This window comes from Podarcis raffonei, chromosome 4 (genome assembly GCF_027172205.1).
Source record: "Podarcis raffonei isolate rPodRaf1 chromosome 4, rPodRaf1.pri, whole genome shotgun sequence".
Lineage (NCBI taxonomy): Eukaryota > Metazoa > Chordata > Lepidosauria > Squamata > Lacertidae > Podarcis > Podarcis raffonei.
The window spans coordinates 36,048,352-36,071,874 of record NC_070605.1 but is presented as its reverse complement, the minus strand read 5'-3'; the positions used below and the strand labels follow the sequence as shown (position 1 = coordinate 36,071,874).

The window sequence follows — 23,523 nt, the reverse complement described above, 5'->3', positions numbered from 1 at the left end:
TATGCATGTACATGGTACTATATAAAGAAGGTATCTACAGCAAGGGACTTACAAGCAAGAAAAAGAGAAAAGAGCTACTGGGATGTAATTTCTCTGTTCAAAGGATAGGAGAGGCTATTCTTTCACAAAGTGGTTACATTGTAGGTAATGAACTGGAAGGGGTAGGACCTCTGGAAGGCGCACATTATGCTCTTTCTGGAGTAATTTGTCCACCTTTGGTCCCCACCCTGCACTCAGCTCTCACCAGTGGCTACTAGAAGCTGTCAGCCTGAAACAGTGACTATACCCGGGAAATAGCTTCAACTGGCCAGCTAAAGCAGGTGAAGATTGGTGATGGGTCTCAAACCCTCAGTAAGGTAGGGGCTTCCCCTGCATGTGAATACAGGCTCTGGCAGATTTAGTGGACAAGACCAATAGTGGGTCCAATAGTCAAGGTGGTGGTTTCTGCATGTGCTGTAGACAGACGTGAGGGGCAGATGGCGCTCGTCAACCTGGGAAGGTAGCCCATCTAGGAGAAGGAAAACTGATTTTAAACCTCTGCTGCCCTGTAGGAGAAGAAAAGGCTAAGGATTAAACCCTCAAGAGTGGAGTCCCTAAGATGATTGGATGGCACCCTGAATGCCTCCTTCCAACAACTCCTGCAGCCAAGCTGTGCTTTCCTTTGAACCACATCAGCAAGGGGTCTTGTAATGCCTTGGCAGCTCAGAACCTCCATATGCACTGCCCAGACTTGAGCCCCAAGGCGGTCACTTCAATGCTGCTAAAGCAGCGATTTGACTTCCCTGGAGGTGCATTCCATTGTCTCTCGAGACAGATGCCAACAATGCAGAAGGGGAGAGAAATGGAAGGATAAACAGGCTAGAATATGCAACTGGCTTGGTTACAGAAAAGCAACCACCTTGCATGCAGGTACCCTTCAGATTTTTAGACTACAGCTCCCATAATCTCGAAGCATTGGCCATGATGAGCTGCAGTCCTGAACATCTGAAGGGTTGGGGAAAGTTGCAGTATAGTATTGGAGGCTAAGGTATTGTCAAAATATTAACTCCTCAGAGCAAGGAGGAAATATCCATTACCCTGGTGCTGCAGCAGATGACATCACCATTGCTCTAATAGTCCCAAAGCTGTACTCCTTAACTATACCACTAACAATGGCAAGAGGTAGCACTAGCAGTTGGTGTCATGCCTGACAGATATCCTCCACTGGACAAACCCAGGTTCATCATAGGCTTTGACAGCTACTGAAGTTAACAGGGAGTTTCGACTAGAGCGGAAATCTTGCAGCCAGTAGTCTTCCTCTGCTGGGTTAAAAACCTCATCCCAGACACCCATACTGGTACCCAGTGGGAGTGGTGGGGTATTAGAAGCTAGGATCTTTTGCCCATACTCCAAGCAGCTCTAGAAAATATCACAATGCCTTACAACCCACTGTGTAAGCAAAACTCGTCACCCTGGAATGCCCAATTACAAGACATTCTCTTGAACCAAGAAAGAAGCAGTAATGACTAATATCGTAACCTGCACCCCTAATTTCCTAGTGCCTGTTTTACATTATCTTTTCAAAATGGTTTACTTATTGCTGCATCGTCTCGTTTTTCTATAATTCATTAAAACAGATGTACTGCTATCCTAACAAAAGGCCTCAAACCAGCTTAGTGGCACATAAATATACAAATGACAGTAAGACAACAAAACTTAAACAGCAAGATTCCCTGATATATTTTCATTCTTCCTGAAACCACAATGTGGGTCCTCCGAAAAAGGAGCTCCACAATTGTAAAGATGCACTGGTATGTCTTAAAAGTCAGCACCTGCTCTTATATCTTGCAGTTGATTTGATTCATTTTGACAGCTTCTGAGATGTGTATACAATATTGAACTTTTTTAAAAAAAACCTTTTTTAGGATTCAATAGTGCTGGCACAAAATAGTATGCAAGCTTTTGAGTTTCCCAGAACTCTTGCAAGCCAGATATTAAGCAAAGGTGGCGAAAGTATGATAGTGTGTGTTCTAGGGAACTTAAGCTTGCTCCCCATTTTGAAATACTACCTGTAATTTGATTAAATAGTGTAATAAACATGTTGCTACGCTCCAATCGTTACACCTGTGATGACACATTTTAATTAAAATCAACAGAATTGAAGTACCTCTAACTGGCTTGCCACAGGTGCATGAACTGGAACTGCTCCGATGCCTGGAAACCAGCAGCTGGCACTTAGGAATTTTACATATCTTGAGCCACATAAAAATATTGTGCCAGGAGATGGGACTATTGTAGAACATGCTCACAATTTGCGTGTAGTGAGGAATTTGTGTTTTGTACGTCAGTTTCAGTCGAGCTAAGTCAAACGCTGTAAGTGATCTCATGAAACAACTAGAAATGGGATGGGTAGCAGAAAACAGTGTGCTTTCTTTTTGTTGGTAGGTCCAGCTCTTAGTGGTGCTCCTATCCCTTTAAAGTTCATTCAAACCAAAATTTTCATCTGCATAACATTTCTTGTCACTGCAACTGCATGTACATGAAATGATAGCTTTGGGTGAAATTATTTTCTGAGCAGCTCTTAGAAATACAGGAGCCCTCTCAGCTTGGTAACCTCTTGCCACCCATTTAAAAGTACAATTTTAATACTCTTGTTAATGTATCACAAGCAATAAAACAACAGCAAACACCAAGATGAAGTACTCACTACTACTTAGTTCAGCAAAAAGAGGCTGGTTAGATTTGTGTTCTTGCCTCACACTTTTGACATTTGACTTTGGGGGCAATACCAGCCTTATTGTACAATACCAACTATAGTATGATAGTGCTAGAGTTATAGAGTAACAGCCTGGTCATACGCTTATTTGTAATGCTTCATATTTTATACTGAGCTCTATATATGTACACACAAATGTTCTGGCCCTCTGCTGTTTATTTCACATTTTACTTCTGTATAAGCAGACCAACATTTTGGCAATACAGCAGTTTTAATTTAGTTCCAATTGCTGGAATTGAGCAGCAAGTTTATAGCAACGTGTTAGCTGTTAAACAAATATTCCATATTCTTCTCTCCAATTACTAATTCCGCCTAGATACCATTTCACTATTAGGGCAGATTCAGAAACCTCCGTGAGTGCAGCTTTATTACCATAACTTGAAATTTTGCCAAATTCAGCCTGCTAAAGAGTAATAAATCAAGGTGAAGGCTGCTGAGCTGGCAGCATGTACCCCAGTTCCGATCTGGAGATAAGCAGACAAAGCAAAGGAGCAGGAATAGCACACTGAGATTCCTGAAAAAGGCAGTTGACAGCAAGCTGCTTTTTTAAAAAGCATCCTGAAAAACAGGATTAATGCTCTAGACACCCATTCCTGACCTCTATTTGACAAACAAGCAATGACAAATATTTTGTTTGCAGAGAGGTTAGCATGCAAACATATCAAATCCTCTAAAGTAGTGGCTTTCAGATCTTCACAAAGCCCTGTCCAAACCCATCATGGAACCCGCAGAGCAGCAGGAGACTGGGAAAGGTTTACACTGAGTTTACGGAGGGTAGTAGCCATGCCTGTTGGGCATCATCACCAGAAATGAAAGTGCCCCCAGACTTCTCCAATGGCTGCACAGACTAAAGATCAGCAACAGAAAACATGCAGTTTTTCCAAGTACATTTGTCACTACTGATCTCACTGGGAAATCCTAGGAATCATGAGAACCCACTTTGAAAAATTCTTTTCTACACCAAAAGAAATCTGTGATAAGAAAACAAATTGAAAAAGCAACTCCTGCCTTTTGTAGAAGTAATGCAGTCACTTCAGTGGTCAGTATTTCAAATCAGAAAAATGAAGGGCTGATAGCTTAAGCTAAACATACTACTTACAGGTGCTTCATTAAAGGATGGTAAATTATTAAGTGGAGCACATCTTATATCTTGCTCTCTTCAAAATAGTTTCCAAGTCTGATTCATAATTTGTTGAAATTCATGGTGGCCTTGAGAAGCTCCTTTAATCTGGAAATATTCTTTATCTTAAATAAATTCTCCACTTTGAGAAATTTGGCTAGTCAGATGTAGCAGGGAGAAAAAATTGTGTACACACAAATAAGACAGTGACGTTAGCCAAGGGTTTTTGTAAAAAAAGGTTGCGTTCATACTTGCCTTGGTAAATGTAAGCATATATACCACTTCCTTTGTTTATAATACATGAAATTGACATGGAATTTAGTTTTACTTGACAAGTTTTTATACTTAAAAACACTAGCCTCAGCAGCTAGAGTCCATGGCTAAAGATTATACAGCATCAGCACAAGCAAAGCTCAAAGAAGAATAAGTTACAGCTTTTGGTTCCCACCATTTCTTCCCCAACTTGGAAATAAATCATGACAAATACTCCAGACTTTTCCTTCCTCCTTCAAAGAGTTCTTGTGAAACTTCAAGAGGTTAGCGTATCATAAGCCCGAGGTAAAGGATTTGTGAACTTTTTCATTGCTTTGATGGTGGGGAGGGTACTGAAAACAAGCACACATTAAGATTATTATTTAGAATGGGGCTAAAGCTGACCATGGCATTGGTCACCCAAAGGCTATAAATTAATTAATAAATTGAAGGGCTGTGTGTGTGTGGGGGGGTGAGTTTAGGTACATAAATGGTTAAAAGTGCCATCTTTCCTTTTCCCTGATTAATGGTTAGTTAAGGGCTAATTGTGCCATTGGCTTCAATAATAAGGAGCCAAGATAAATCATCTTTTTTAAAGTCTTGAACTTTCACAAGTAATTCAACAACTGCAGCTCTAGAGAAATAACTTGTTTACATCTCTTATGTTTATAACAAAGCCTTTAAAGAAAATATACGTTACAGATTTTTAACTGCAAACAAAAATTCACATACAAATACAAAACTGCTTAGATCTTACACACAGATGTCTACATGGTCAAAGCTCTTCTAAATTGTAAAAAGAAAACTTGGACGCATATTTCCCCCACCAGATAATCTCGTTGTGCTGAAGTGAGAGTGACTAACATACAGTAGGTGATCTGTAATATGATCATGATATTCACACTACATATGAAAACTAGTAATTTAGACCCATATACTGCTTCTGAAGTGTTTTATCTATTTCAGCTACTCCGGTCAATTGGGACTGCTGATATTACCTAACCCCAGACTACTTACACAACTTAAATCCTGCTGAAAAGTCCTCAAGTGTTTTAGGTATTTGTCCAGGTAGATTAGGGAAATAAGAATTGACAGGAAACTCTATTGCTAAAAGAAATTAAGTCTCAACAGTGTTCCAGCAATACAAAATGTAAAACAGCTGGGGATAAAAGTGTAAAGTTATGTTGCACGGATTGCTTTAATGACAAAACTAAAGTGGATTAAAATGCTGTCTGAAAATCCAAGAGTGTCCCTTACTTAAAAATACAATATGAAGGTCTTCTAGTATTTAAAGTAAAGCTTTAAACCAAAATATGGATTAATGCTTCTAACGGTTGGTTTGTGTGTGGCTTTCTTTTCCTCTTAAGGGATTATGGGAAATATTGAAAACAAAACTAAAGCAGGATAAAAGTACAATCATCATTTTGATAATGCCTTTTTCTGCTGATATTCTTTATCGGTCTCAAATTGACAAAGGAACATTAACAAGCACTGGTCAAGACTCATGATTAAGAAAACAATCAAAATACTGATTTACCTTTTTCCTAATATTTATACACATGTAAGACCGATGTCTAAGAGTGGAATAGGCCACAGAGAAATTACACAAAGTTTCTAAACAGGACTATAGATCTAAACTACCACAGCCAGAAGTCTGAGTTTATGGATGTTTAAAATACTAAATGACTTTTTGCAGTAGTCTTTTCAGGTTCTATGCTGACCAGAAAGCTAGAGTCTATCAAACTCAATGTATAGCAAGTTACTCCCCTTCTATAAAAGTAGCCTTAAGGAGACAAGCAATCTATTACAAAGTAGGAGCTGGAATTCTTGAGCGCAGCAGCATTTAATTTAAATGGATTAAAGAGACAGTAACCTTTCCTCTGTCTTCATATAAGAATAGTTGTAAAAGAAAATTCTTAAAAAGGTACCACTTCCAATGTCTTTATTTTCCATAACCTTGTGAAATTAATTGCACGAAGCTACAAAATTAGCAAATGCTTTGAAATCTGTATACAAAACATAAATTACCTCTACTTTTAAACTCAGTTTTTTTGTGCACCACTTAGAAACTTTTAAAAGTGGCACCCAAAATAGCCATACACCACTCTAAAAAAGGAAACTGTTCCTTTAATATCATACCCTCCCATTTCTCCCAACACTCAGATCTCAATACACAACTAGTCATCATGTTCACGGACATTTCCAAGGTGAGATTTCATGTTCCGTTCCCATAACTTCTGGTTGTCAGAAAACCCATGCTTTCCTTTGTTGAAAGAATTTGGTCCTGCTGAAGTTGGAGTATCCCTGTGATAACAGAAAAATAAGCATGTAGCCAACTTTATCAGTTTCATATTAAGTTTAGAAGTCCAGGTACACACGCTAACCTGCTAACATGCAGTAGGTACCTTCTTAAGTTTGCTGTTCAGAAAAATTTAACACCATCATATCTTTCATTGTGAGGCAATGAAAGATGCCTCTAGAACTACTCTCACACAATGAAAAAAATAATAGTGCAGAAATGTCTTCTATGCAGCTACAAAGCAGCAGTTAGTGACAATGCCCACAATATTGAACCTGGGAATACTATGCAGTGCGCATACACACACACACACACACACACTTTTAATATGTTGAATATTAAAACCCCAATATATTAATATTGCTTGTCTGCCTAGAGCTAGATGGACCATGACCTTAGAGTCAGTTTATAATAAAAGTTGTATCTGCATAATGAACAGTCACAGACTGTTCAATGTGCTAAGATACTTTTTCCAGATTAGCTTCCATAAACTCTCAGGTTTTGGGTCATTATGATTCAGAGATATTACATAACTTTCAAAAATATTGTACTGAAAGACATAACCTGAGCGGGGTGAAAAGTGGGTATGAGACAGAAGAGACAAGACAGGATGGGATGAGAAGATCTCATATAGTTTTGGCCATAACAAGAAAAACTGTGAAAGGTTTTGAAATGATGTTGTTGCAGAAAGCAAAACTACAAAAGCTACTATGTAGAACATATTTCTGTCACCCCACATTTCCCTAAAATAACAAGCAAGTGCAACTCTACCTTCCAATGTTCTTCATGCGCATTTTAGCTTCTGGTGGCATCTCTTCAGGTTCACTCTATTTTCAAAGAAAAGATGAACATAAGAAAATAGTTACAAATTCTGATCAGTAGGAGTAAAATTGTGGCATATGAAATAATGAACACATTACAAGCCTCTTCTAAATTCATGTTTACACTTAATAACTTTATATTTACATTCAGAACAAAGCAGGCAGTTGCAGCTCTATATCTAGAGGGATCAGATCTGAGCCAGGGAGAAGTATACACGTTTTTCTGACACATGCCCCCTTCCATGAACCTTTTTTTATTCTCAAATTAAAATTCAAGGTTCTATCACCAATACTGCCAAAGACAAAAACCAAAACAGATCCAAGTTCCCCACCCAAAGAACACATAGCATTTACATTTCTCTCATCTGCCTTCTGCCAGTTCTATTAAGAAGCAAAGATAACAGACTCAAATTCAAGTCAGAGGGACGATTGGTTTCACACACCAGGGGGCAGTAGTAATGTGTTTTAGAAACACAGGAATAAAAAAACCACTCCAAGTCTGAAAAAAGCAAAGGCTGGAAAAATACTTTAGATTTGTACCGTATATCAGCCTTGTGCAGAAACAGGGAAAATGTCAACTGTCAAATTTTAAAGACAGCTTGGCAACAAAGAGTGATACCCAGCTATGGTGCCTGCTGGCACAGCTGGCTTCTGCTCTCACAAATGGGCTTGCCCCTTCTGTTCTCTGCAAGCCCCCTGCTGTGTCCCAAAATGTGTCCCCTCCAGAGCAAACAGGAGGTGGGGCAGGGCTTCGGGAAGAAGGGGAAATCACTGACACAATATTGGACCTCATGCCAAAGTGTTTAAATTATTTGAAATTCAAATTTCAAAGGGCATTTACAGATTTCAGATTTTAGCAGAATCCCATGTGTTTGTTATATTGGACTAGTAGTATATGATACTTTCTCTTTCCTGTACCCATACTTGTCCTGGTCAGAGAACACCATACTTCTCTATTCTAAGAAAATATATTTACTTACATCTTCATCTTCGTTGAAGATTGCTGCTACAGAAAGCGTTTTTGGAGCTAGGGTTGGAATAGGCTCTTTAGGTTTCTGAAAGAGAACAAAGACAGCACTTGTTTTTTGTCCTGTGTTGTGAGGGTTTTTTGCTTTGTTATACGTATTTGTGGTTCTTGTGGTATTTCCCAAATCTACCTGGAAATCCCCATTAGCCACTGAAAGGTGGAATAGTTTAGAAAACAGCAATAAGCCCCTTATGTTCTTTAGATGCTTGTCAATGGATATTTGTACCTTTAACCAAGGCTCATGCATTATATTTATTGATATAAGAATATATTAGTGTAGCTATCTTTTACCAGTGTAGCTAAACAAGACCACCAGTATTTTGCTATGTACTCAGTACTGCATAACACCTAAGTCAGAAAAATCACCAACTTCAAAAGAATTTTTTCAAGCAAACACCACACCCACCAATAGCTTCCAGAATTTCATTCCCTTGCAGCAGTGTATTATTATAAATGTTTATGGATCAATTAATATTGAAATAAATAGCTTTATTATTTTTTATGCTTAACTAGCATCCTACCCCAAAAAACACCTTTATACAACTTTATAATTCACAAGAAATTGTGAATAGGTGTATGTCAATCTGAACTTTTTCTACAATTTATTACTGTTGATCATGGCATGCGTAAGAAGGTTAGCATAACCTCATCTCAAATGTGTCCTGGAAAGCATTAGGAGACATACAGCGCTCCTAATTCCTCGTGTAAAGATCATCATATGTAAATCTAATGAAAATATTATTAAGCAAATAAGCAAAATAGGAAATAGACAGGAAACTAGGATAAATTCATTAGCACATTAGAATGATTGGAATTATAGGGAATGCTTATCTCAAAGCCCACCTTCCTCCTCCATTAGAATTCACTGCCTAAAATTAATACAAAACCCCTAGATTTCCAATTGTTAGTTAGCTTTTGAAGCCCCAACCAAGAACTTACTCAGCGTTCTTAAAGAGCCAACACATGCTCCAATTGTGTATACCTGGACAGGCATAATCTACCCTGCTTCCATTTCTTGACTTGCTAGTAGTGTGGGTTCTGTGGCGAAATTGCCACACTCAGTTTCTGTAGATTTTTGAGACTAGTTAGGGATTCTTTCACTCTTTAGATTAAAGTGTGTCGGTATTGTAGGATTTGCTGCCTGTATATCTATTCTGTCACCTTCATTTCACATAATAAACCAAGCTTTCTTTAATCCTTTTGTGTAAGAACTTCCTTTGGGCAGAAGATTAAGTGTAGACACATAGTCATAACAGATGTACACCATAACTCTAGCAAAATATCCTAAAACACTTGGCAGTGTGTGTATGAATACACGTGCATGCTGGACATGCATGTGGGTTCAGATACATAGTTTGTAACAGTTACAATATTTTTAATGTTTATTGATCAATGAATAATGAAATAAAAAACTGTAATTTGTTTTTTTACTACTTAACTAGCATGCTACCACAAAAAAGACACTGCAACTTTATAATTCACAATAAAACATTCCAATAACTTACATTTGCTCCAAGCTTGATGGATATTGCAGGTGGTTTCTTTGCAACCTGTGTGCCAATGGCAAACCCAAACTTGGACATTTTGGCAGGAGCAGGCTTTGTGTCGGGGTCGTCAGTTTCTTCATCAGTTGCCGGCTTCTCCACACTGTGACTCGAACTTTCCCCTCCATTACTGGAAGAAACAGTCTTAGTTTTCACAGGTTTTTCTGCCTCTTCTTCAGGTCCTGGTGAAGTCGAAACAACTTACCAAGATGAGCTATTTTTACTGAGTGGACTGATGGGAGCAGCAACCTCATAAAGCACTGTTATGCAGAGGAGACTTTTGCACTTACAGTGTCAGCACCTCCACAACTGTTTATACAGAGCACACTGTAAGAACATAGACATATAGTGAAGGGAGCTCCAATCACGTGACTAATGCAGAACAAAATTCTTCAGTTACACAAAAAGAAATCAAAATAAGTCTTTAAAGCCACAGGGCACCACTATTACTACTGCCAAGGGCAATTCAGATCAAGGTACAGCAAATTATTAAAGCACACATCTTGATTGAATAATTTTAGAGGTCTTGCTTTGAACAGCCCCCATTTATACTCATTACTGTATCTATCTTAGATTATAGTTGTAACATTGATATTTAAAGCACAAATGCTTACATCACAATAAAGTTCTTAAGGTGGAATCTAATTGGTGTATTTGCACTCATGGAACAGCTTTTGATCTAGCAGATCACAGATGCCTCTGCTAAGGAACAACAGTGTCCATTGTTTCTCCCTACAACAGTGCCCAGAAAAACTGGACACAGAGAATTGGGAGTCCCGCTGAATAGCAAGGAAGGTGGTACAGGAAGAAATCAGCAAGAAATGCCTCCCCTCTAATTTGCAGAGGCATCTGCTGGAACAAAAGTCCTTCTGCAAGTGCAAAGGCACTAATTGAATTCCATCCTTTGACTTTAAGAAGTTCAGTGAAAAAAGCTTGACATCTTTTAAGAATATAGCACTTGTATTTATATAGCACTTTGTGGGTTCAAAGAAGGAAATCAGGATTAAAAATATGTGACCACCATAAAAAGTCTAAAATGACACATGACTTAAGTTTTGATGCTGAGGGCAGGGAAAAAGAAGAGGAAATGGCTGCAGTCCTCGACAAATTCACAACCAGTGTGCAACTGTACTCAAATTACAGGGATTGTTACTCAAATTAGAGTTGTTTTAACCAGCAAAAAAAGGGAAGTCTGTCCATCTCTTATTATTCAATTCATTCATTATACTTAGTTAATCCCAAAATGTTACCTGGCCTAGTCTACAGCGGGAATTGTATAATACTGCGGGTGGGTAGCACCAATATTGTATCTCTTCATGTGCACTGGCTAACTTTATACAGATTAACAGGGCACCTTCCTACATTCTTAGAAAAGGATTAGACAAATTCATGGAAGGTTATGAATGCTACTAGCCACAATGGCTATGTTCTTCCACAACACATGGAAGCAACATGCCTCTGAATATCAGTTGCTGGGAATTGCAGGTGGTCAGAGCACTGTTGCATTCAGGTCTTGCTTACAGTCTTCTCATAAGCATCTGGATAGTCATTGAGAGACTAGGATACTGGACTAGATGGGCCTTTGGACTGATCCAGCAGGGCTCTTTTATATTTTTAAGACATTAAAAGTTATAACGATACATAGAGAAGATGGTTTTTAACACCTGCTTAACACTGTTGTGTCTCCCCAGGCATTTTTCAGAACATTGATATCAGCTGTATGCAAACATGCCTCTGTTCATTGCGTAATTTTACTGGATTCATTTTTATTTTATGGTACACTCCTTTGACTTTTTTAAAAAATATGAAAGTCAATAAACATCCTTAAAAATACTGAAAACTGTAATGCCAAATTGAGAATATGGGCATATGGTTGAACACATTTAGTTGGAAACGTAACTTTTATTCCTAAAAATTGACACGGCGAAGTTTCAGAAGAAAGCAACTACTGTAGCATTATCCCTGTAAAGGAATAGTGTGTGTTTGTAGTCAAACCCTGCCCATGTCCAGCTACACGAAAGCCCCTGAGAGTCCAGTGTTGCGTCTATAGAGGACTGCAGCCTTGGGCCAATGTTGCGCTACATTTTGAAGGGACTGGGATTATTTACACGGGCGCCCATCTGCTTTACGAAACAGCTGCACTTCAGCAGCGCAATGTTTCAGGCCAAGCGGCTCTTTGCAATCCTTGCCCTGCCACAGGGCGTGATATACTGTGTATTAGGCACTACGACGTCTTCCACGAGGGGTTCCCACTCCCGCCCAGCCACAGGGACGGGGAAGAAGCGGAATTGTGAAGGATACAGATTGGAAAGCCGAGGCACCGGGAAATGCAGCATTCAGGCAGCCCGGGGGGGGGAGGGGAGGGGATTTTGGTGAGTCTGCAGAACGACCTTCACCCACGGAAGCCACGGGGCGTCAGAAGCCGCGCGAAAGACGAAGCTGCGACTTGGCTCCCGTCAGAGGCAGCGAACTCGCCTCCGGTAAGCAGCCAAATCTCTCAAGGGCTCTTGAGGGAAGAAGGTGGTACCTGGAGCCCGCCGCCGCTCCCCCCTCCGAAACCAGCCCTCGACCCTCTCCCGCCCAAACCCAGCCACAAGCGGGCCCCCCCCCACACTCCCGACCAGAGCCTCGCATAGCAACGCAGCGTGTTTACCTCCGTCAAGAAGCGGCCGCTTCAGCTTCACGTCGCCTCCTTTGCCGTCCGCCATTTTGCCCCACCTCCTCCTCCCCGCGGCTGCGTCCACGGACTATGCGCAGCGACGCCGCTCAAGCCCGCCCACGCCTCGCGCCGTCAGCGGGAGCAGAGAAGAGGCGGCTAGAGAGGCTCCTGCGTTCTCTCGGCTCGCTCCGCTTCCGGGCGGAAGTGGTCGCAACTTCCGGTTTGGAGCTGCCGCTTTTTTTTCTAGCAGTAGACGCAAGGGGATTGGTGTTCCTCGAACGCCTGTTGATTGGTCGTGACGTCATCCCTCGCGCTTCGCTCCTCCCCCCCGCACCCAGCCACCCTCCATCGTTCAGATCTGAGGAGCGCTGTCATTTTCGGAGAATCGTCGTTGGAAGGGAGCACGAGGGTCATCTAGTCCAACCCCCTGCAATGCAGGAATCTTTTTTTTTGCCCGCTGCGGGACTCAAGCCCTGAGGTTAAAGAGTCTCATGCTCTAGCGACTGAGCTGAATTAGGGCGAGGGAGTCTCCTTGACTCAAGAGCTCGAGGCCATCCAGTGAAATGGGCAGCGCATTCCGGAGGGATAAAAGTCCTCTCCCGCGCGCTAGTAATACGTGGGAAGGAGCCTGGCCTCCTGAGTCGACTGTTTCCTTGAGTAAAGAGTTAACTTCACTTACCCTCCTACACCAAAGAGTCCCAAGTAAGCTTATCAGTCATGGGATAATGGGCCATGTGTTCTTCTGGATCAGTAATTGTTTAAGGAGCAGCAAGTAGAAACAAATGGACAGTTTTCACAGAGGGTTATAACAAATGGGCCCCCTCAAGCATCTATGTGTGACTGATGCTTTTTAACTGGTTCATAATGATCTGGAATTCAGGGTGAGAAGTGAAGTAGTCACATCTGCTGGTGACATCAAATAGTTCAGGATGATAAAAGCAAAAACAGGATTTTGAGTTCCAAAAATGATCTCTCCAAACTGGGTGAATGGGTATCAAGGAAAACAATTCAGTGTATGCAAGTCTAAAGTGATGCACATTAGGACAAAAAAAAACCCTTGACAGATATGCTAATAAGAGTGAATTGGTAAGCAAAGGTTTGCGGACAGCATAATGAAAATGTTGATTCATGCACAGCAGCTGTGAAAAATGTGAATTCTGTATTAGGAGTCATTAGGAAAGAAACTGAAAAGATGTATAAATTATGCAAGTTGTAGAAAGGTTTTGTCCCTGTCAAAATAACTGGAGTAATCTGATGAAACTGAATATGGGAAGATTCAGCAAAACAAAAGGAAGTACTTCTTCATACAGTACATAAACTGGAATTTGCTGTCAGACAATGTATTGATGGCCACCAATTTGGATGGAGTTGATGGAGAATAAGGCCACAGTGGTACCTCGGGTTAAGAACTTAATTCGTTCTGGAGGTCCGTTCTTAACCTGAAACTGTTCTTAACCTGAGGTATCAATTTAGCTAATGGGGCCTCCTGCTGCCGCCGCACAATTTCTGTTCTCATCCTGAAGCAAAGTTCTTAACCCAAGGTACTATTTCTGGGTTGGCAGTCTGTAACCTGAAGTGTCTGTAACCTGAGGTACTACTGTATTAATGGTGGCTAGTCAGGTGGATGTATACTACCTCTGTATGCCTCTGAACACCAGATACTAGGGAACATGAACGGGGAGAGCTGCATTCATATTCTGCTTTTGGGCTTTCCATAGACATGTACTTGACTATTGATGGGTCATGAATCTGATCCTGCAGGATCTTCTTATGTTCTTAGAATTGTTTTTTCTATTGTATCTTTTGCTGTAATTATCAGTTGTTCAATGCTTGGGTGGCCCTTGGGCCAAAAAGCACCACATAAGCCACAATAATGATGATGGATCCAATTTGTAATTAACATTAAATATCTAGCTTTTTCCTTGTAAAAAAAGGCCACATAACTAACATAAATCAAATAAATTTCCATTTATTTTTCAATGCTACCACAGCTAAGCTCGTATTTACATACATCTACGTAATACCTGAATACAATGGTCATATTTGCAATTTACCAGAAAATGTAGGTTCCTTCTTGTCCAACAACTTTATAAAGCAGGTAAAATTCATTGTGCTGCCCTAGCATTCAGAAATTGTTCCTAGTACAGCAACAGCAGCATGCTGCTGAACTCTCAGTTGCTTCAGGTCTGAGCTAACCAGTGGGGGCTGAAGAAATCTATTCTGCTTTACCAAGTATGGGCACTGACACCCTGGACATCGTCTGTGGATCTTTAGAAGCCAAGGGTGCTTGTTAATGATATAAACCTTCATGACCTCATCTTATAGTTAAGTATTGTGAGGGAAGTTCATTTGGCATCCACAGCTTGAAAGCCAATTCCCTTACTAGAATAGGGTAGTGAAGGAGTGAAGGTTACAACATGCACTGTCACATTTTGATATTATTGGGCTCTTGAATAACTTCTGGAACTTATGACTGAATATTGAATAACAGGCAATAAATATGTCACATTCATTTTTGTAGAAAAGCATATTCTTGTGTCACTTTGGCTGACACCCATGCAACTCAAGAGCAAGAGAAAAGTTTAAGCAGTTAAAATCTTAAGGTTAAATCTTGATTTAATTCAAACTTACAATCAGTCAAACACTGGGTGGCTAACATGCTATTAAGACACATCTTCCCACCAGTTTTTCTGTGTTTGCCGCCTGGAGAAATTTTGTGCAAACTGCTTGTGTGCCTTTCTTTGACCAGCCATTTTTTCATGCAACTTTGTTTTCTTCCATGTGTCAATTTGCTCCTTTGACCAGGAAGACATATTCACAAAGCCTTCGTGTTTTCTTTGTGGAACAAACTGCAGAGCTTCCTTCCAATTCCCAGTATCTTTCAGTGTTAATAAGATGCGCATCATTTGATCCAGAGTGAGATTTTTGGCACCCTCCGCCCATTGCAAGCACCTATCCAAAGGAAGGCGTGCTGTTGCCAAGTCCAGCCGTTTTGCATTAGCAAGGGAGAGTCCAGTCTTCATTGATTTATCAACTATTGACCCAATTATATAGATCTTATCATGCTCAAATGTTTTCATCACATTGGGAGAATCAGCAGTTAAGTAGACAAGTTGATCTTTTGGAAAGACTTCAACATAAGACTTTTCTGTCACAGTCACAAACAACTTGTCCCATGCTTCTCCGTAACGTTTGACAAATTCTTTGTGATACGGACCACCTGCTTTGAGATTACAATAATGCAAGTGAAATGGGTCCAAAGCTCTACGATTGGCCCCTTCAGATTCCATCAGCTGTTTCACTGTATTCTCCATTTCTCTGCGTGACATATAATTTTCGTAGTTCATATCATACACCAGAGGCTGACCAAAGATCATAGACTGGGCTGCTCTCCAGTTGTACACGGCATCCTGTGACCTAGTCCAAAACTTAGGGAGAAATGTATTTGGTAGCTCACCACCAGCATTTTCCTGAGTGTTTAGCATTCGTTCCTTGTTTGCTTCGTTTCGTTTTTCTTTCTTTTCTCTGTCAGCTTTCTTCCTGTTTTCTTTTATAGCCAAGAATTTTAAGTACTTCCTTATGGAACTCTTGGTGGGACATTCATTTAAAGTCTTGAAATCTTCTTCGCTAATATTTTCTGGAACAAGTCTGCCCGATAGTCTCCACATCTCAATAAGTTCCCTAGTAACCGCTAAAGGAGAATCTTCTTCACTCTGTGATGTTCTTTCAGTGGCTTCTTCTTGCTGTGCAGACCGCATTACATGTTTCCATCCATCCAAATCTAGTTTCTCAGTAGCACTCGGGGAGGAGTCCTTGTTCAACCAAGCCGACAAAACCAAAGTTCTACAAGTTATGACTCTGCTGGGCATTATTAAAAAGAATCTCCTTTTTGTCCCATCTGATGCTGCTAATTGGAAGACAGATCTTCTAATAATATTAAATAGATGCATATTTTAGAAGTTTGTAATTGGAAATGTGATGTTTGGCTGTTATCTGCAATTATACATAGAAAACAGAAGATAATTCAGTATTAGCAAGCTGAAGCTGCTCCTAATCTTAACTATCTTAAAATACTGCTCACTTTGTATGTCAGTAAAAACATGCATTCTAGTCTTGTAATAGAGCAAGGGAGAATTGATGAAGCTGTCTAAAGGTGCTGTTCTGTACCTCTTTACCTAGAAGTAAACTCAATGGGACTTTCTTCAGGGTAAAGATTTAAAGGAGTGGGGGAACCATGGCCAAAAGGCAGCCTTCTGAGTGTTTCTTCTGACCGACAGGACCCTTCCTATGCAATGCCACACCCCCTCACTAGGCCTCCTTCATGCCCTGCTTGAGTGTACCTGGAATGTGTCACTGAACTGTAATAATGTCATTTACTTCCTAGAAGAGGAGGAGGGGTATTGTAGAAATGGCTGGTTTTTGGGTGGCTACAATTCACTGCTCCACCCTCTTTTGCCCCAGACCCTACCCTCCACTTGCATACAGCCCCTGGAGGTCTCCTCATTAGGGAATGCAACCCTAAAACGAAAACAAGCTCCCCGAGCCCTGATGAATAGGATTGTACTGTGGAAATTAAGAGACTTTAGGCAACTGAAAATGCCAGTTGGAGAAATGAATGTGATAGATACTGAGAAATAAAAGGCTGGACATAAAAGGAAATGCTGGGGTGGGACAAAGCTGTGGGATGCTTCAAAGAGAGGGATAAGTTTGTCTCTTATGAATAACTTGTTGGAAAACTCAGTGTATGGATATAAGGAGGAGCATCAGAGTTCCTCAGTTCAATAACCCTGCCCTCTATATAGCTCCATGCATTGATATTTTAACAACAAATAACACTGAAGAACCAATAGAATTATCAGCCTTTTCTCCTTTCACCCTCATAGGCCCTTCGCTTACATCAGCAACAAAGTCATCCAATTTCAAAGCATAATGCAAAAGTCTTCCTAACTGGGAAAAATAGGTTATTCACTTTACATCAGACATTTATTAAAAACTCAATATTTTGAAATAAAATGTTTAGAAATTCATATGAGAAAATACATTCAAAATGCATTTTTAAAAACCCAAATATTAATGTGGAAACAGCATGTACAAGACTTGTAAATGAACTCATGTGAAAATCTCACAGACCAGAAACTTTTTGATATGCCCATCTTTAATTACAGTACATGGGCCCCACTAATTTCAGTAAAGCTTTCAAATGAGCTCCATCTGCATTACCACCTTGATTCAAAATAACTTTATATATAACTAATTTTATTGCTGGTGGCTAAATTCAATAAACACAATTTGCAGTCCTAAAATGAGGACTAGGAGCAATTGGGCCTCGGGCCAGAAATATCTATGAAATAAGAAGATTGGTTTTATAGAAATATTAAGTTACCTTTCCTTTTGTCAAGTATTCAGTTATTTGCTACTATGCTTTGAAGCCCACAGGTTCTGGAAGAAAGCATAGGTTTGAGAATATTAAAACTGGTTTCCACATGGTTAAAGTGCTTTAAGAAATAAGAAGTTTGACAACTTTCCTCCACCAATGATCAGCTACAGCATCATAGGGAATTGTTCTCTAAGCTGCACAAAAGACACATGTCATATAGAACTCTTTTGAAGACTTCAGATAACTCTTTTAAAGGTCCCCCCCCCCCAGGTCAGTCTTCTCACCCCTGTGTTGTCCTTTATCAGGACACCTCCCTTTTGCCATCTACACCATTGGGGAAGAGAAACTGAAGAGCCATAGTTCAGTTGTGGAGCACTGTGCAGACGGTCCAAGATTCAATCTCCAGGTAGGCTTTCCTGTTTGAAACCCTAAGAGAGCTGCAGAAAATTCTAAAATAGATGGACCGCTGATCTAGCTTGGTATAAACAAGCTTCCTATGATCTTTTAACTCCAGACGAGGAAATCAGTTGCCTTTCTGATAAAAGGAGAAGCAGGAAAAAGAGGGAGTTATCTGTTTCTCTATGGAATCAACATTCACTGCCTTGTGCACTTTTAACACCCATCTTCCAGCTCCACACACATTCGTTCAAGTGTCTTCCTCACAGCAGCCACAGTAAAACACAGCTAAGTGCACTTAAGCCCATTAGTTTCAACCAGATGGAGGCTACAAACCTATAGGATACAGCAGGCATGGCCAAACTTGGCCCTCCAGCTGTTTTGGGACTACAACTCCCATCATCCCTAGCTAACAGGACCAGTGGTCAGGGGTGATGGGAATTGGGGTCCCAAAACAGGTGGAGGGCCAAGTTTGGCCATGCCTGGCATACTGGTTTACCCAGGAGTAACTCTTAGCTGGACTCGAGGGGACTTACTTCTGAGTAGGTACACCCAGAAATCCAACGTGCGCCAACGCAACTTTATATATTTGAAGGTCCGTAATGCCGTTCACATTCTGCTATCCCAGCACTACACCCGCTCAGAAAATATTTTCGGCGCCATCCTAAACAATCACCTCAAACTGAAGCTCCGCGCGCTCCACTCCTCTGCACATGCCCGGTCCGGCTCCAATCACCTTCCCGCCGGAAGTGGGTATGCGCATGCTCCCTTCTCCCCTCCCTTCGAATACTTCCGCTAACGTCACTAGGCCATTTATCCATTTCGGAAGGAGCTGAGCAATCGTTGCCACTGGTTGGCCGGTTTCCGAGCCAATCACGGGGCGCTGCAAGGAGAGAAGTAAGAGCTTCGCGACTGCCCGCTTTCTGCGTGAAAGAAGCTTGTGCGCATGCGCTCCGCATGGGTCGGTGGCCGCGCTGCAGCAGCTTGTCTGAGCCTCCCACCTCTCTCAATCGCCATGAGCTTCTTGCTGCCCAAGCTCGGCAGCAAAAAGGAGGTGGATGAGGCAATCAAGAGCGTGGCCGAGAAAGTCCTGGTCCTCCGCTTTGGTAGAGATGAAGATCGTGTCTGCATGCAGCTGGACGATACTGTGAGCAGGCGAATTTTGCTCCTTGCAATCGCATTTTCCCCCCGCACTCCCAGTAGGAATTTGTTGTCTGGGGCAACCAAGTCAGACACTTTTTCCCCCCACACACCCACCGCTGTGAACAAAAGAGGACATTTTACTGCCAAATTTCATATGAAAGTATTCAGTGTTAATAAGAAGTAATTTAATAATAAATGTTTTATTAATAAAGTAGCATCTGCGTACATTGTGCTTTACAAAGAACGGGTCCCATGCAGAGGCTTAAGTATAAAAATATAATAAGGGAAGTCGGGAGGGCAAGGGAGGGAAAAGGAGACACTGGGTAAAATATCAAACACTCTTTGGAAGACTTAAATTTCATTTTTACTGGTTTAATTTCCTTCCCCCTTTAAAATATTTACATTACATAGAACTGTATGGCAAGAGATAGTGCTTTGGTATCCTGGTCCTAACCCAGATTACCAACACTTCAGCCCTACTGATATTTTGACAGCACAAAGTTGTGCTGCTGTTGGCCCCAGAATTAAACTGGCATTAGCTACTCCTTCATGTCATTCCCGCCCCCACCCCCCCACCCCGCAAAAAAGAAAACCCCACATGCACTGGTGCTTCAATTATCAATCTGTTCTCAAAATGTGTTAAATTTAATTCAATACTTTATTTCTTGCCCTCTCATATTGGGCAGTATAACTTTTTATAACCTTTTCTCTACAGCTTGCAAAAACATCTCATGACTTAAGTAAAATGGCTGCAATTTACTTGGTGGATGTAAACAAAGTGCCAGTGTACACCCAATATTTTGACATCAGCTATATTCCATCAACTGTCTTCTTTTTCAACGGGCAGCATATGAAAGTGGATTATGGGTAAGTTGGTTTGCATGTAACCCAAGTCCAAGCTATTCTTGGTATGATATTTGCTTGTGGCCATTTGTGATGTTAGCAAGCATCAACAATGCACAAATATTATGCACAAATAAATGCACCTAATAAATATTATTGTTAGATTTATCATAATATGACCAAGTCCTTATGTTTATTTTATGTTCTGATTTTTACTCCATCCTTCTACATTACTGTAGAAATTTGTGTGGGTGCCACAATACACTACTTCCCCCCCAGTAATTTTTAAACATCTATAGCCTTTCCCTAACCCTTAATATTATTAATACTGGCTTCCAAGGTCCTTGGTCATTAATTGATTTTATTGATAAATATTTTACTGAATATTGTTTTATTACTGTGAACATAATTGGTATTTTCTTTGTAAATAAAAAATGGTACAGAAATCTATTAACAATATAGGTAGTAATTTAACACTAAGGAGAGTGGCTGCTTAATTGCAACATAGATTTTTAAATGCATGTATCAAATGCACTATGGCCATTACTACGAATCAGGATCTCTATAATAAAGGCCTAACATCTTTTAATTCTTAGTTTTGCTTTGACACTGGAGCACAGAGCATTCATATGTAAACAAATGGACATACATGTGTGCGTATATAGCCAGATGGGATAAAAATCAAATTTGGTATCTTGTCTATAGAACCTATTTGTTAATATTGGAGGCAAGAAGACATTGAGAGGTGTCTATTCTGAGAGGTAAAACCATTATTATTATTATTATTAATAATAATACCTTTATTGTCAATGTACAAACTGTGTACAATTAAATTAACCGAGTCTCCCTCCCCCCCACAAAAACACTCAATCTTATTGCACTCTGTGTGCTTGTTGCACAACACACCAACCCCGAAAGTTAGTTGCTCTATATTATTTTCCGTTCAGCAGCCTAACAGCCCACAGATAGAAACTGTTTTTTAGCCTGTTGGTACGTCTGATTATACTTCTATATCTCCTGCCCAAGGGTAGAAGATTAAAGAGGTGCTGGCCAGGGTGTGAATCGTGCCTGAGAATTTTTCTTGCTCTACTAAGGCATTGATCCCTTGTGATGTCATCTAGCTGGCTCAGGGGACAGCCCATGATATCATGTGCTGTGTTCACCACCCTCTGTAAATACCTTCTGTGCACAGAAGTCATATCAAATCTAGAGTTGCAAAGGATTTACTCCTTAATTCCAAATGTATCCCACTATATTTTACTCAGAGTAGACTCCATGAAATCAATAGACCTAAATTATTCATGTCCATTAATGGGTTTGGTGTGAATATTGTTTTAACATTGGATACAACCCACAAGAGCCACAGTGAACGTAACAGCCACAGGCTCAGGTTGCTTTAAAGGGGGATGAGACAAAGTTCAAGGAGAAAACAATTGCAGCTGAATAAAACATCCATGTTCAGAGGAGGCCTGCCCTTGAAGCTGCTGCCTTGAATTCCTTGTGGGCTTCCTGGAACCATCTCTCTGGAAAACAGAATGCTGGACTACATTGATCTTTGATCTGATCCTGCAAGGTTCATGTAGGCATTCTGTCACTTTAAAGCAGGGGCTGGGAACTTTGTTTAGCAGGAAGGTTGCAGTTTGTCCTGGACAACCTCGTGGGCAGAGACAAGCAAAAGTGGAAGTGAAGGATGCAGCTCTTACGTTTGTGTAATAAGCTACATTTCAACCACACAAAAACCAAAGGTTTCTACAGTGGTACCTTCAGGTTACAGACGCTTCAGGTTACAGACTCCTCTAACCCAGAAATAGTGCTTCAGGTTAAGAACTTTGCTTCAGGATAAGAACAGAAATTGTGCTCCGGCGGCATGGCAGCAGCAGGAGGCCCCATTAGCTAAAGTGGTACCTCAGGTTAAGAACAGTTTCAGGTTAAGAACGGACCTCCGGAACGAATTAAGTTCTTAACCCGAGATACCACTGTATACTACATTTAACAGGATATACCTTTTAATCATCAACGCCTCTAAGCCAGGGGTAGGGAGCCTCTGGCCCAACAGGCCTCCTTATTTGGTCAGCCAGGCTGTTTCATGCAAAACTATCCAGCCCACCTGTCAAAATTGGCCCAGGGGAGTGGGCCCATAGGGTTCCCCAGCCTGCTGTTAAGTGGCTTGCATCTCTCCATCCAGGTAAGCAAAATGCAACATCACAGTTAAGAACATGTTCCAGCCTGGCCAAGGTACTTGAGGAAGAGTCTCAAAGCCTGAGGTAGAGTCTCAAAAAGCTACATTTGGCCCCTAATGTTTCTCATCCCTGCTTTAAAGACTAAATGATTTGAGGCATGAGTTTTTTTAGGGTTCAGACTTGGAGCTATGACTATTTCAGAATTTAAGCTTCCAGCTTTCATTTACTTTGTTCCCTTTTGCTTTCCTACTTAGATCTCCAGATCACACTAAATTTGTGGGAAGTTTCAAAACAAAACAAGACTTCATAGATTTGATTGAGGTGATTTACCGTGGAGCAATGCGTGGAAAACTAATCGTACGAAGCCCGATTGATCCAAAGAATATTCCCAAGTATGACCTTCTGTATCAAGGCATTTAATGCCCCACTGGGAGAGGAGTGACAGGTGGAATATGAACTGCTTAAAGCTGATGATTCCACGTCTTCTGCAAACATATGCCAATTGCATTTTGAAAGCGAATGGAAGAAAGGAGCCGAGACTGGTCTTTTGTACACAGGATCATATTGGTCAGCCTCAGAGACAGACATTCATTAATTCATTTTTCAATGGAATTGACTGGAATTGCTTAGGCTGCAACTTATTTAATTCTAATATGTCAAAGAAGCTGCAGTAGAATAATATGTTCTTGTTCTAAATAAATGCTTTCGGGCTATATAAGGATATAATTAACAAGAATCATTCTAGAGCTGCCATGTCCTGTAGAAGCATCCTGAAGAAAAGGTAAAAGTAATGACTGGGTTTTTATTCTGAAATGTTATAACTACTCCCAATATCTGTCCTAACTTCCCAGCCATCAGCTGAACACTACATCTTCAGAAATATAAGGTATTTCTAGTTTCACAACCCAAAATGGGAAATTCTCTTTTGGAAAAGGATGGGGGTGGGAGTTTAAATATTAAAATTGGTTTATTTAAAAAATAAATATTTTAAGATATTAAGAATTAAACTCAACTGTATTGTGTCAAAGTATGATGATGCAATAGGAAGGATGCATGAGTAAACCCATCTTTCAAGCAAAGTTTTCTCATTCTTTTTGCTATGCACTG

The 23,523-nt window shown here is 40.5% G+C and overlaps 3 protein-coding genes across 5 annotated transcripts; 1 reads left to right on the top strand and 2 right to left on the bottom strand.

Moving 5' to 3' along the window:
* Positions 1-4,192: 4,192 nt before the first annotated feature.
* Positions 4,193-12,658, bottom strand: PCNP (PEST proteolytic signal containing nuclear protein). The gene is made up of 5 exons (XM_053386229.1): positions 12,472-12,658; positions 9,780-10,000; positions 8,228-8,302; positions 7,198-7,253; positions 4,193-6,431 (listed from the first exon to the last, which is right to left on the bottom strand). Exons 1-5 carry the CDS (start codon positions 12,524-12,526, stop codon positions 6,305-6,307), a joined length of 534 nt encoding a protein of 177 aa, XP_053242204.1. The 5' UTR covers positions 12,527-12,658; the 3' UTR covers positions 4,193-6,304.
* A 1,772-nt stretch (positions 12,659-14,430) lies between these two features.
* On the bottom strand, positions 14,431-19,024 carry TRMT10C (tRNA methyltransferase 10C, mitochondrial RNase P subunit). 2 transcript variants are annotated; one of them, XM_053386224.1, is made up of 3 exons: positions 18,927-19,024; positions 17,861-17,916; positions 14,431-16,470 (listed from the first exon to the last, which is right to left on the bottom strand). In XM_053386224.1, exon 3 carries the CDS (start codon positions 16,425-16,427, stop codon positions 15,141-15,143), a length of 1,287 nt encoding a protein of 428 aa, XP_053242199.1. In that variant the 5' UTR covers positions 16,428-16,470; positions 17,861-17,916; positions 18,927-19,024; the 3' UTR covers positions 14,431-15,140. The 2 variants fall into 2 exon arrangements, with proteins under 2 accessions (XP_053242199.1, XP_053242200.1); XM_053386225.1 differs by lacking the exon at positions 18,927-19,024 and adding an exon at positions 18,787-18,914.
* Positions 18,173-23,495, top strand: TXNL4B (thioredoxin like 4B). Of its 2 annotated transcripts, none has more exons than XM_053386231.1 (3): positions 18,173-18,260; positions 20,109-20,260; positions 22,671-23,495. In XM_053386231.1, exons 2-3 carry the CDS (start codon positions 20,139-20,141, stop codon positions 22,834-22,836), a joined length of 288 nt encoding a protein of 95 aa, XP_053242206.1. In that variant the 5' UTR covers positions 18,173-18,260; positions 20,109-20,138; the 3' UTR covers positions 22,837-23,495. The 2 variants fall into 2 exon arrangements, with proteins under 2 accessions (XP_053242206.1, XP_053242205.1); XM_053386230.1 differs by lacking the exon at positions 18,173-18,260 and adding an exon at positions 19,177-19,397.
* The last annotated feature ends 28 nt before the right edge of the window (positions 23,496-23,523 follow it).

Bases quoted from the DNA above. Each gene is read 5' to 3' on its own strand.
- PCNP (XM_053386229.1), bottom strand. From the start codon at position 12,526: ATGGCGGACGGCAAAGGAGGCGACGTGAAGCTGAAGCGGCCGCTTCTT. The intron at 10,001-12,471 runs GTAAACACGCTG...CGACTTCACCAG, and splicing joins GCGGCCGCTTCTTGACGGAG to GACCTGAAGAAGAGGCAGAA. The intron at 8,303-9,779 runs GTAAGTTATTGG...GTTCTCTTTCAG, and splicing joins CCATCAAGCTTGGAGCAAAT to AAACCTAAAGAGCCTATTCC.
- TRMT10C (XM_053386224.1), bottom strand. From the start codon at position 16,427: ATGCATCTATTTAATATTATTAGAAGATCTGTCTTCCAATTAGCAGCA.
- TXNL4B (XM_053386230.1), top strand. From the start codon at position 19,197: ATGCGCTCCGCATGGGTCGGTGGCCGCGCTGCAGCAGCTTGTCTGAGC. The intron at 19,398-20,108 runs GTGAGCAGGCGA...TTTTCTCTACAG, and splicing joins GCATGCAGCTGGACGATACT to CTTGCAAAAACATCTCATGA. The intron at 20,261-22,670 runs GTAAGTTGGTTT...TTTCCTACTTAG, and splicing joins CATATGAAAGTGGATTATGG to ATCTCCAGATCACACTAAAT.